The sequence below is a fragment of the Acinonyx jubatus genome, chromosome A1, assembly GCF_027475565.1.
Source record: "Acinonyx jubatus isolate Ajub_Pintada_27869175 chromosome A1, VMU_Ajub_asm_v1.0, whole genome shotgun sequence".
NCBI classification, from domain to species: domain Eukaryota; kingdom Metazoa; phylum Chordata; class Mammalia; order Carnivora; family Felidae; genus Acinonyx; species Acinonyx jubatus.
The window spans coordinates 21821036-21834953 of record NC_069380.1 but is presented as its reverse complement, the minus strand read 5'-3'; the positions used below and the strand labels follow the sequence as shown (position 1 = coordinate 21834953).

Here is a 13918-nt window from a genome sequence, read left to right as displayed (position 1 = left end):
CTCCTGTTGTGAGGCACCTAAATCGCTTCTAAGTTTCTTAAAGTTAGAAATAGTCTTTTTATGATTATCCTTAAATATAGATTCAGTGTTATTAGTTTTTACTTTTCCAAAATTAATAGATTTTAGTAGTTTGACATGTTTTGAAACATGCCTTTTTTTTTTTAAGTTCATATGTAATTTTCCACCCCATGTAAGTCCTCTTTTTCCTGGTGCTAATCCCAACCATCCCATTTCTATAGGCAACCAACCAGTTCTAGATGTCCTCCCTTTCCAAAGACTTTTTTACCCATGGAAAAATGTTTGTCTTGTATCTCGTTCCCCCTCAAGGATCATGATAGTTTGATGAACTCATTGATGCTTACAGAAGGCACATTGAATTGTGCCTTTCTAGACATAGTGCCCTAATAGGCCTTTTTGGTCAAGTTATTAGTAATTCTGATGATGGGGATTTCTAGCCAAGTGAGAAGGGAAGGGCTGTGCCGTGACGTACTGATTACACTCAGTTTTTCTTCTCAGCTGCCCCACGCTTCTTGGTACTATCTGAGAACAATCAGGCTTCCCTATTTCTTTTTGAACGGTTGAGATGGAACACTGTAATCAGAGGAGATATGGTATATGGTGTGATATAACCATACTAAAAGGCAAGATTATCTTGGTCGTACTTTCTCTCTTTATATCTCTCTGGCTGTTATAAGATGCCATAGGACCTGGAGATGGAATGTGGTGTGGTGGAAACTCTACAGTGTTGGGCAAACTCAGATGCTAATTCTGTTGCTGCCCTTAGTGGGCAAGTCACTACACTTCTCTGGTCTTCTGCTTCTTTACCTTTAAAATGAAAGTAAAGGATCTTTAAAGTTTCTTCCTTCCTGGGAATGCAAACTGGTGCAGCCACTCTGGAAAACAGTGTGGAGGTTCCTCAAAACATTAAAAATAGACCTACCCTATGACCCAGCAGTAGCACTGCTAGGAATTTACCCAAGGAATACAGGAGTACTGATGCATAGGGGCTCTTGCACCCCAATGTTTATAGCAGCACTCTCAACAATAGCTAAATTATGGAAAGAGCCTAAATATCCATCAACTGACGAATGGTTAAAGAAATTGTGATTTATATACACAACGGAATACTACTTGGCAAAGAGAAAGAATGAAATATGGCCTTTTGTAGCAGCGTGGATGAACTGGAGAGTGTTATACTAAGTGAAATAAGTCATACAGAGAAAGACAGATGCCATATGTTTTCACTCTTATGTGGATCCTGAGAAACTTAACAGAAGACCATGGGGGAGAGGGAGGGGAAAAAAAAGTTAGAGGAGGGAGGCAAACCATAAGAGACTCTTAAAAACTGAGAATAAACTGAGGGTTGATGGGGGGTGGGAGGGAGGGGAAAGTGGGTGATGGGTATTGAGGAGGGCACCTGTTGGGATGAGCAATGGGCGTTGTATGGAAACCAATTGGACAATAAATTCCATATTAAAAAAAAAATTCCTTCCCTAAGAATATTGATTCTGATCCCAGAAGTCATATCATTCAGGGTCATTTAGGGTCATTATAGGGACTGGTTGGTATGAACATGCTTTTTTTTTCCTTACATTTAAAGAAAATGTTTTGATATTGACAACAGGGTGCTGAAATGCTGTTTATTAAATCCTTCTTAAACATAAAAATAAAAGGTTTGTACCCTTTTACAGTGGCAGCTGAATCCATCAAGAACTTGTGTGGGTGAACAAAATGAGCCTGAAAGCAGAGAGAGTAAGTATTTAAAAGTCTCTTATTAAGCTAAGTCTCTTGTTGCTAAGAAGAAAGGATACATAGTGAGTTTTAATGATCAGGTGTTTGAAATTGTGGTTGTAGATAGATCATTTTCTTTCTGCAAGTTAGATTTTTGCCATTCAAGTTGTTTACAAACATTTGTGTATCTACTATATGCTAGATTCAATGGAAAGTGCTGGTTTATAATCAGTCCCATAGAATCTGCAGTTTAATACAAATAATCATGCACAAATTGAATATATAAATTAAATTTATATGAAAGAGTAAACAACAATGCTCTTCTATACCAAACAAAAGCTTGCTGGACAGTTAGAAAGGACAAATGTGTATAATTAATACAGATGGCTCTAAGGCCAAATTAGAGGATATGTACTTTTTTATTAGAGTAAAGGCACATTTGCAGAGATTGGTCAGACAAAGGAAATGCTCTGGTTATTTGAATAATCTAACTAAAGTCATCTCAGCTACCATAAATGAATTACTTACTAGTCTTCAAAGCTTTATTATTTGCATATTAACACAGATATTTTTAATGTAATGTCATCTTTGGGAGATCTTGTAATTCCTTAGCCACATAATTTTGAACATTAGTTATTGCTATACAGTATTATCTTTAAATATTAGCTATGTTATTTGTTTGGATTCTAGGTAAATGGAAGTTAATTATAATAAGTAAAATTTTTTTGATAATAACAATGATTTGATTACCCTGAAAACTTAGGAAATATAAAGGTCTTTGTGAAAAGAATTCCTATTCTATAATTTCCGTGCAAATATCTTGATTTTCTGTGTTGTGAATTAACTTTACTTATTCAAGTAGTGTATTTTTTATTTGTAATCTGGAAAAAAAATACCTACCCACTCCATCTTTTAAAAAAATTAACCAGGAAAAAAAGAGAAAAAAATGCAAAGAAAAATACATGTGGATCTGATTAAAGAATGTGTATTCAATAACAGTGTTTGAGGGGGTCAGTTAATAATTCCCTGTTGTTAGGGAAAGGACACAATTGGCACTAACCATAAAAAAGATGAATTAATTTATCTATGTTAAAATTAAGAACATCTGTTCATCAAAAGATGTCATTGAAAGAGTACAAAGGCAAGCCATAGAATAGGAGATATTTGCCACTTAATCATCAATAAAGGGCTTGTATCTAGGATTTATTATTCCTAGATCACCAAGGAAAGGAAAACATGCTGCGGTTAGCAGTCCTGAGATTGAAAGGCGAGGTTGCGATAGGGAGGGCCAAGAGCAAGGCTTCTGCTTTGTTGGCAATGTTTTATTTATTGACCTGGGTTAGGGTCACATGTTGGTTTACTTTGTGACTGTTCACTGAACTGCAAGTTCATGTTTTATATATATTTTGGAACAAGTGCTTGATAGCAACAAATAATATTCCTGTCTCTTTTTAAATTTTGTAACAGCATTATTGAGGTAGAATTTGTATATCATATGTTTGCCCTTTTAAAGTACAGATTTCAGAGTTGAGTGAACCTGCTCGTCAGTAGGGCAGATACTGTACTACCAGAGTGAGTTTTCTGGAGTCTGTTCTTCAACAGTTGAGAATTTTAAGGTAAAATAAACATGAGTGTTCCTTTTGAATTTAGGCATTATTTTGATCTTATAACCTATATGACTTTAACAAATACCCACGTATTTGAAGTGAAACTTTCCTGACACTGAGTTATTCTTGAACGCCAGACGGTGTGTTGAGACCCATCCCTCCCGGTGAAGATCAGCACCAAAGCAAAAAGCTGTGTCTCGGGAACCGCTAAGAAGTCCTGTCTAGACTGGAGTGAAGCCTCAAGAACTTTTATTGCACTTTTAAAACTCTAGCCTTGTTAACTCAGAAAATAAGGATGGATTTTATGAATAACTGGAAAAAAATTTAAGGAAGCTACTTTATTATCACCATATGAATGATGTTAACGACAATATTTTTATTTTAGATTTGTCTGTTTTCCAGAATATAGTGGTGTGGTCTTTTATTACATTAAATGAGGTAGCAATAATTTAATGAGATCAATTTAATCACCTGTTGAGGTTAATTTCTCCTTGTCTTAGCTTTACATTAGCCAATTTTTTTAGAGGGGCTGGTTCACTGGGGTCACATCTCAGCAGAGAATTCTACACCTTTTGAAAAATATTAATTCCTTCAGATTATGAAGGTGATAATTAGTAAACTGCTCCAGGGAAGTAAATGATGACCTGGCCATTTTTAAGTCAGTGTATGGCTCACCAAAAGTTCACATTTATTATACCTAAAGCTTTTTAGTAATCAGAATTTAATTAGGATTGAATCCTAATTAAATCATAATTAGGATCATAAAAATGAAGTTGATATACGTGATCCCCATTATAAAAGTATATTCCTGACAACATTCTTAATTTTCTTTTAAAACTCTTCCAATATGTAGAAATCACAATGATTTGTTGGACTAGGGTGTTATATCACTGATTTGGGATAGCAGTAGGAAGAAGATACTGTTCTGAGGCAGCACTGATTCTTGAAGTCATTCACACTGCCAACTTTGGTTATGATGTTAACAGTGAAGAAATAGTCTGGAATATTGAAACTAGCCTTTTTTGAATTCCATTCACCAATGCTGCCCATTTTTCGCTCCATACAATTAATAGAGTGTCTCATGGCTTTCAATGGAAGGTTTTAAAAAATTATTTGCAAACCTTAAGAATCCTGGGAATCTTGAAAGTAAAATTATGGCCAGTCAGGTCAGTTGCATTCCAAATTGCTCTTTGTGAAACCTCTCAACTTTTATTTGCTGAGAAACTTTCAGGAAATTAGTCCAAAGATGAAGGTACATGTCTTGCACTTTCCTAGAGTTAGGGAGGGAGTGCATAGCCCATGGCCCACGGGCCTGGATGTGACATCATGAGGTGCACCTGCCTTGGCTGTGCAGAGATAATCAGGTTTGCCCCTGCGATCATCCCCTTCCCTTCCACGACACCACTTGGCCTCATGAGGCCTCCTAACGGAGTCTCTCAGAACTCTACACAGGAGAATCCAAATGTTGACCGATGCCCCTATTTGTACAGCAGCCCACTTAGGTGCACTGGGAGTTCAAAGTCATCATACCAGCCAGTTGAGAAATGCCTTAAATATTGAGAGAGGGGAGGAGAGATATCCTTAGAGATAACTAAGGCGAATTTGAAAACCAGTAGTGAAGCTATTTTAAAATATTTATCAATATGAAAATACTGAGATTTGCTTACATCCTCCCAGTTGCTTCAATATATTAATTATACATGTTTAAATTCATGTTAGAATTGTTTTTTTACTAATATGTCATCCACATTTAATATTTTATAAATCAATCAGCAAAATTTTTGTAAGATGCCAAAGCCTGGTATACTGCCAGGTTTATGGATGCATGTGTTGGATGTTGAGGGGGATATCTGAAGGGAGAAACATAAAATGGGAAAAACTAGGCTTAGGAAGTAGAAAATGGATATTTACAAGCACTATTAAAATATTCATGATAATGCCATATTTCCTTCTTTACAACCTTATAAACTTTACAACTCAGTTTTCAACATTTATTGAGAATTTACTATGTAGTACCAGAAGGAAGGCTCTATGAGGGCAGGGATATATATATATAGACACATATATATATTATATATATATGTGTCTATATATATATGAATTTATATGTGTGTGTACATATATATATGAATTTATATATTTATGTATATAAATATATAAATGTTTTAAATGATGAATCCAGTGCCTACAATAGTGCCTGGCACATAATAGGCATTCAGTAAGTATTTGTTGATTGATTGAATGAGTACAGGACACTGACTAGATCCTGGAAATAAGATGTGTAAGAAATGCTCCCTCATCTCAAGAAGCTCACAGTCTAGTGGAAGACAGAAGCATGAGAGAATGATTCTCAGAGGGGGTTCCCTGGACAAGCTGCTTTAGCATCACCTGGGGACTTGTTAGAAATGCAAATTATTGGGGTCCGCTGAGACCTATTGAATCAGATACTGTGCGTGGGACCTAGCAATCTCTGTTTTCATAGCTCTCCTAATGACCTTGGAGTTTGAGAACCACCCTATGAATGTAACTATAGAAAGCTTATAATATATATAATTAAAACTACTAGAAATAATAAAAAACAACTCTGTATTGCAAGGAAACTAGGATGTGTTTTTAGGTAAGAAAAGGTATGAGGTATGGAGATGTATTTTTGTTAAGAGAAAAGAAAGTAAATTTTGTCCTAAAGTAAAGCTGGTTATTTCAGAATGAAAAGAGAAAAATAAAGGACAAACTAAGGACATAGACATTTAGGAAAAGAAAAAGAGAAAGGAAGGAAAAGAAGGAAGGGAGGGAGGGAGGGAGGGAGGATGGAAGGAAGGAAGGGAGGGAGTTAGTTTTGTAGTCACATTGGCTAAAAATTGAATTGTTATAAAGGTTTTTAAAAATGATACACTTGCTTTTTTGTTTTAATAGTTTGAGTATGTAATTTTCTTTCATTTGCAGAAAGGGCAAAGTTTTGTTGGACTATTGGTCTGCTCTTAATAAGATATTATGAATGTTTTGTTTTGTTTTGTTTTTACCTTTTGAGTAATCTGCCTGAAAAGCAAAAAAGTTGTGTTTTACTAAAATACTTTCCTGTGCTTCATGTTTTCTTTATCAGATCTTTGATTACTTACTGAGTCTTAACGCTAAGAGCTGAATTTTACTTAAAACAATGTAATCTCCTATATTTGCTTTTAAAATCTTTCGTCACTTTGGTTAAAAATATAATTAAGTATTATCTGTGATCCTATTTAGTCAAGTGTCCAAACCTTTTGATATTTTTTGCAAACTTTCCAAAATCGATTTTTAAACACAATTTTTTGACCTGGAAAGTAAGTTGGAGTTTTCCAGAGGGTCCCTGGAACATCTCAAAAGATTTGTTTTTTCTCTTTATAAAAGGGAGGTGCTAAATGAATTGGTTTATGTGATATTGCTAAATTACATGGGAAGTATTGTTAAATAAGAAATATCAAGCTTTCTTTACATTGTATAGGTATCTGTTTTAAGTGTTGCAGAAATTATATGAAATTCCTAGAAATCAGATGTCCCAGCATAATGTTATCACTGTAATTCCAGTTATTATCTTAAAATGTTGTGTTCCCAGATATAATCAGATTTTCTTGCCAATTGCATTGTAATGAACTTTATCAGATCTTTAACCGTGGCCATTTTTAAGTCCTTTCTCCTTTACAGACAGTTACTGTTTTATTCTGATGTTTTGTAAAAGCTTTCCTGTAAAAGTGCTTCATCTTCAAGGAGTTCATGAATGGACTCTAACAAGTATTGTGGAATACAAGTTTCTGATAACTTTAAGGTCGTCCAACTGAACTGGGTAAGAATTTCCAGAACTACCGAAAAAATGAATTCACACAGAACAAACATTAATTACATGGGGTTGAATGAACATGGGAGTGAGTGAACTGAGGAGGATGATCATAATTTTTTATGACTCTTTGGTTTGAAACATTGCTGTTTTTTTTTTAAATGTTTGGTTTTTCCAGATTTAAGAAAAACCTTTTTCTCTTTTCTCTTAATTTATCTATGATTTATAGCAGTTTGTTAAATTATTCCTTTATAAGCAGAATTGAAACAATTGCTTTTTCTCCCTACCTCATACCTCCAGAATTTAACAACTGTTAGTGAGTATTCTTATTTTCATGGCAATACAGTTATTTGAGTAAGCTCAATAAGAATCTGTTCTTAAAATGAGCATAAGTGGAAACATTGGTTATGTTACTGAGGCTTTGACTGGAATGTCCTATCTGAGAGATCTACATAGACTTAGATATGACCAGACAGCTTTAAGAAACTACGGTTGACTTTAGGGAGCCAATAAACAATAGAGCCCCTTGGAAAAGTTGGCCTGGTACCTTGCTTACAGGGTTCCCAGCAGCCTTACTAGGTGAATGTGGAAGGTCACTTCCTGGCAGGCTCAGGAACCTCAGAATATTTGGGAGACCTTGAGAAGAGAGGAATTAACACAGATTTGTAGGTATTGCAGGTGAAGTGTGACAGCAAGTCCTTGGCTTGGCTTCCTAGCCTCAAGAGGCTTTTAAGAGTTCAATCTGAGATTCCTTACCAAAAATTGTAGCAAAGCAGAGTTAGAAGAGCCTATATGATCAGTTATTATTCTTGCTACACTTGTGTAAATAGGCCAACTTTATTGAAACTAGATTTAATTTGCAAACAAATTAGTCTTTCTGTGATTATTTTTGGTAGATGGAAAAATTATGTTTCAGTAATACACCTTTATAAATATCAGATTCTAGGGGCGCCTGGGTGGCTCAGTTGGTTAAGTGTCCCACTCTTGATTTCGGCTCAGGTCATGATCTCACAGTTTTGTGAATTCAAGCCCTACATCAGGCTCTGAGCTGGCAGTGCAGAACCTACTTAAGAGTCTCTCTCTCCCTTGCTCTCTGCCCCTCCCTCCCTCACTCACTCTGTCTCTGTCTCTCTCAAAGTAAATAAATAAACTTAAAAAAGAAACTTTATGAATATCAGATTCTAGTGCTGTTAATTAGCTTTGAGGTTTTGTTTTCCACCTGTTAAAGTTACTGGATCCTGAGTTATAGTTTCCTCCAATATTTGGCTATAGCTCTGCAAATAAACCTTTCCAATTTTCTCCCAGTTTTGACTTGGAATCACTAAGAACAAAACTAACCTTTCCCCCAAAGCCCTATAAACTGAATGCCAATGACTTGATATAAACTTTCGGAGAAATGGCCACAATAACTTGTGTTTCAACAATCATGCCTGCTGCTCTATGTGCCACTCAGAAAGTTTACTTGAACACCTGATGTTGTCAGAGACATTCAAACTGCAAAAGATGCTTTGACTCTGACATCTAGAAATTTTCTTGACTGACTGCCCCTGGGCTTAGAAGCTGGTTTATAATTTGTTGTAATCATTAACCTTTGTTTTTCTTTTGTTTCCATAAAAATGCCTTAATAAATAGTTGATTTCTCACACATTATAGGCCCAATTGTGGGAGCCCAGTTACATCACAACCTCCTAATATTAGATACAACCATTTAACTGAACTGAGCTGTTTTTAAGACTAAGAGATTAATTCCATGAAACAGTAAAATAATCTACCAACTCAGCTTCTGGATTATGAAGCTTTTTGCAGTTTCAAAGGTGGACTGAAGGGAAGCAAAATATGCCACTCCAAAAAATATGCCACTTTGGCATATGGATTATGTTGAATTAAAATTATTTAAGAAATAGCCATTGTAAGAAGGACACTCCTTTGTCCCCCTGGAAGCAGGAAATAAACTCCCGTGTGAAGGGCACCCTCTCGGCACCTGGCGGGTAAAAGCATTCTCATCACTGGAGACGGGATTCAGGACTGAGAAGCCTGTAAAAACAGCTTCGTTACTTCTTCATTAATTTGCCACCCCAAGCCCAAATTCCTTCATCAATTCTTCACAAATAATTGTTTCTGGGTTTTTTAAAAGGTATAAAGGCTGCCTGCCTGGTCACTTCTTTTGAGTCTCATATTTGTATGGCTTGTGTATATATGGAATTAAATTTGTTTTTTTCTCCTGATAAGTTATCTTATATCAATTTAATTTTTAGGCCCGCCAAAGAATCTAGAAGGGAAGAAGGGAAAATTTTCCTTTCCTTACACATCTTTTTTACATTTGCTTTCAAGGGCACATGCTGGTTTTTTTGTTTTTTTGTTTTGGTTTTTTTTTTTTTAATGTTTATTTATTTTTGAGAGACAGAGAGAAACAGAGCACAAGCAGGGGAGGGACAGAGAGAGAGGGAGACACAGAATCCGAAGCAGGCTCCAGGCTCTGAGCTGTCAGCACAGAGCCTGACACGGGGCTCAAACCCACAAACTGTGAGATCATGACCTGAGCAAAGCCGGCTGCTTAACCAGCTGAGCCACCCACGCACCCCACATACTGGGTTCCTGGAAGAACATTCGTGCTTACTGCCAGACCAGCACTGTTTCAGAGGCCAACCAGAGAGCCTCTCAGGACCATTACCAAGTCAGCTCTGATTATGCCCACTTCTAAGAGAGACTTACAGCCAATCCATTTAATTTACTCTGTTACCCTTTGTCAAATTTCTTCATTCTCCTTAGCCTGTGATACCTTTCCTATTGGGAAAAGATAACTAGCTGCTCTAACCTGGGTGACTCTGTTCTGGTTAGTAGAGGAAGCTTTTTGGGCCAGAACCTTTGTGGGTTTTCTAACTTCTCTGTAGTTGAGCAGATTGGTCTTCCAGTTATGCTGTGGCTCATTGTGCTGACACAGTGAAGGAAATGTGCTAACGGGTTATGGATGGCTACCTCAGTCACCCCAAGAAGGGACTGAGTTACAGCTCAGGCCACGTTTATAACCTACTGAGTGTGGAACTAGGGATCTGTTATTTCAGGCCAACATGTAGATGTATTGCTACCATTTACTCAACTCCTGAGCACCTACATGCTAAACGCTCTCCATCCCAAATGGAGACAGTGTAATTTGCTTTGGACACTTTTTAAAATAGAAGAAATTAAATTTTAGCTGTCAAAAATAATAAAATTATATTTTGAGAAGTTAAGAAATTTGCCCAGTAGCAGACTGAATGCATAATGTTTATTTTCCAGAGTTGACTGTATATCTTTACCTCCAAGCACAAGTTTAAAGCTGTGAGTTTTTCAGAATCCTAACTAAATGATGTACCAAAAAACCTTTTATTGAGATTTTAGAGCAGTTTACTAGCTTTGCTAGAGTTTTGTCTTTAATTTTTATCACACCAGAAAATCAGGTTTCCTAAACCTTGGCACGATTGGTATTTTGAGCCAGATGACTCTGCTGTGAGGGTTGTCCTCTGCATTGTGGAACATTTAGCTGCATCCCTTGTCTCCACCCACTAGATGTCAGTAGCAACTCCTCATCCAGAAGACAGCCAAAAATGTTCCTTAGGGGGCAAAGTCACCCCCAGCTGAAAGCCACTGACATAAACCATCAAGTGAGTGTAAGTGTGTATTTTACGATACATGCCTTACTGTATTGGATGTAAGGCCATTTCATGTAGTATAATGATACCTAAGGCCTTTTCTATGGCTAGATCCCCAGATTTGAAGATGACAAATCGAACTGATTCATTTTCACATCTTTTAAAGCCCTTAGGTTTAAGTCAAAAGCAGTTTGAAATCTCACATCTCTGATTTTAATTTGGGGGGGGGGGGTTATAACCTGTAGCTTTGCTTGGTTCTGTTTGTTCGTTTTTCAGATTACTGATACATGTGAATCAGCCAGACCATTTTGTAAATACCCTCAACCTGCAATAATTTTTTCCACCTGTTTCCAAAAGGTAATGGAAAATCTAGAGTTAACACCTAGCTGGGCTATACATCAATCAATCAAAAGTTAACTTGGGTGAGGTTTGGTCATAGCTGGATGTCATACAGAGACAGCCTGATTTCCTTCTCTTAAGAGCATAGAATTGAGTCTATTATATTTGCCTCCCAGCACAGAAAAGTGACATACCTGTTCCATGGCCTGAGTCATCATACATACTATGATTCATTTTGCAAGGATAGAGCAAACTGTTGGGTCTGATCAAATTTTCTCTTATCTGTTGACCAGGTAGGCCTATCTTTTCTTGTATCAGCATTTGTCATGTATCTTAAAGTTATTGATTTTTTTATTCCCTTTTTTTTTTTTTTAAGTAGGCTCCACACTCCATGTGGGGCTTGAACTCATGACCCTGGGATCAAGAGTCACATGCTTTACCGACTGAGCCAGGTGCCCCTAGACTCATTGATATTTTTAATACAATTACTGTTGATCATTAAAAATCCAATGGACCTACTTAATACAAAAAGTACAGAACTTTTCTATAATTTAGGCTGAGTTTTGAAGATCCTGTCTCCAAGTAAAACAAACCCCACTAGTAAGTACCAGTTGAAAATGAGGCCCATTTAAAATGGAATACCCTACATTAAAGTATGTGGAAGTTGGTCTATAAATATATTTACCATGTACATTGAACTGCATTTAAATAGATTTCAAAGGAACTCAGATTTCATCCACTGTAGCACACTTTCTATAAATCTGGAAACAGGAGAGTCTGGGAGATGAAATGATTTCTTAAATACTAGTTCACAATGTTGCAAGGGCCTAATCAAGAAGTGTCAGGATTGTGCCTCCCTTCCCCCCATTTTCAGTTTTGTTTCTAATGTAAGCTCACATTTGACATGTTGGCTGATTTTAACATGTATGTTACAGTAATAAATTCAAGGACTTCCATTATTGTCAATTTAGTCATTTTTTAGTAAAATTATACCTACATATTTTAAATGATAAATAGCTCTATAAACCTTACTTTGAATTGATAGATAGCTCTATAAACCTTACTTCGAATTAAGATGTTTATTTTTAGAGAGAGAAAGCAGGGGAGGGGCAGAGAGAGGGAGACAGAGGATCCGAAGCCAAATTTGCACTGACAGCAGAGAGCCAGATGTGGGGCTCAAACTCATGAACTCGTGAGATCATGAGCTGAGCCAAAGTCTGATGCTTAACCAACTGAGCCACCCGTACTCCCCTGAGCCATTGTCTTTTGAATTTCCATAATGGAAGAGCTTTCTTTCACCTCACTCCCCTCTCTCCATGCTCCACACTGTTACACTTTTGTTTTGGTTGCATCAATATTCACTGTTTGTCATTATGACTCTGTAAATACTAATCACAGTTTGTCATGTGTACTAGCATTCCTTTTCCTTTCTTTATTGAATTTATTTTCCTGAATTCAAAAATTGCCTTTTTTTTTTTTTTTTTTTGGCTTGGTTTTCTATTTTAGTACTAATCTATAGCCAAACTTGTCTCCCAGTTATATAACCTTCTCTCAATACAGTCAGGCATATTGGGTATCCTAAAAAAATTCTTTTTGAAGAAATCCCTCCTAGAGCCTTCTGTCCACCTCCAGTCTGGACTGATTGCTCACTAGACATGCTGCACAGGTATCTTTTGGGGCCCATCCTTCACAACTGTCCTGGGAATCCCCTGTTTCCAGGGACCCATGCCTTTCTCTACTTGGTGGGGCATGTTTTTCAGAAGATTCCTGAGAAAGGATACAGAGAATGGGTACATGGTAGCAGGATGACTGTCAGATAAGACTTTGGGTGTGGAGCAGTTTTGATACTCTGAGTATCTGCCAATATCTTCATTCCTCACATTTAATTGATAGTTTGGTTAGGTATAGAATCGTAGATTGGGAATCATTGTCCCTCAGAAATTGGAAGGCATTGTTTCATGATCCTTGTCACACTACTAGAGGAAGTTTTGAGGTTTGGGTTGAAACCCTAATAAACTAGGGTTCTTCACCAGATATTCTGGAACAGTGTAGAACAGAGCACATGGCATCATGCAGAGCAGCAGCCTTTAGGGCCTCGCTTTCGTAGGCACACCTCCCAAAATGTTGCTGTTGATTTCTCCATTCTCTTTGTCCTGTAAGTTTATATTCAAAATAAAACAAAAATCCTTTACTTTCATTTTAATGATTTTGAGGACGAAAAATAGAGGTAAATTAATATATTCACATCTCCATTTTTGTATTTTCTGTAATGTTTTGGCCTTAAGCATCAAATTCCCACAGTCATTTTAAACATTTTCACTAATATATTTGATACAAATAGCCACCCCATAATACCATTATCCATCTTTTCCTTGGGGTTAAGCCCCTAAGGTATTGTGCTAGAGCAGTGCATGTTCTTCCACCAAGGACTTTTTTAAAGACTTGATGGAGATGAGGAGTACCTGAGAAAGATCCTCTCAAAGCAACCTTTGGGGATAGAGTCAAATCTTGTTCACCATCACTGTAGCATCTGGATGTGTTTGCATTTGTTATTTCTGATTTCTTTTTTGGTTCTGGTGTTCAACTCTGATCCGTGCTAGAATTGGTCCACTAGGTGGCTTCAGGCTCCGGTTCAGTTCAGACCCTGGCTCCCACCCTGTACCTCCGAAACATCCATCCCGGGTACTCCCTGATGAGCTTCCCCTGAAGCCTGAGCATTTACTTTATGATCATTTTTTATAATAACTCACTCTACAAAATTAAAAAAAAAATTATGAGGGGCACCTGGGTGGCTCAGTGAGTTAAGC

General features: G+C 36.8%; 1 protein-coding gene and 1 long non-coding RNA gene across 3 annotated transcripts in view; both read left to right on the top strand.

Moving 5' to 3' along the window:
• CDADC1 (cytidine and dCMP deaminase domain containing 1) overlaps positions 1–5087 on the top strand; it is a 46156-nt gene extending 41069 nt beyond the window's left edge. Inside the window, exons 10-11 of one of the 2 annotated variants that reach the window (XR_003422109.2) lie at positions 1692–1752; positions 3476–3551. Coding sequence is in view for 1 of the 2 variants with exons in the window: in XM_015068887.3 (XP_014924373.1) it covers positions 1692–1752; positions 3476–3549 (135 nt within the window). In the remaining variant the exon portion in view is untranslated. Of the gene's footprint in view, positions 1–1691; positions 1753–3475 lie in introns of both variants that reach the window. The other variant, XM_015068887.3, reaches the window with a different exon arrangement.
• A 1056-nt stretch (positions 5088–6143) lies between these two features.
• LOC113600983 (uncharacterized) lies at positions 6144–12067 on the top strand. The gene is made up of 2 exons (XR_003422108.2): positions 6144–7152; positions 11049–12067. It is a non-coding gene; the product is annotated as an uncharacterized LOC113600983 (long non-coding RNA).
• Positions 12068–13918: the final 1851 nt, after the last annotated feature.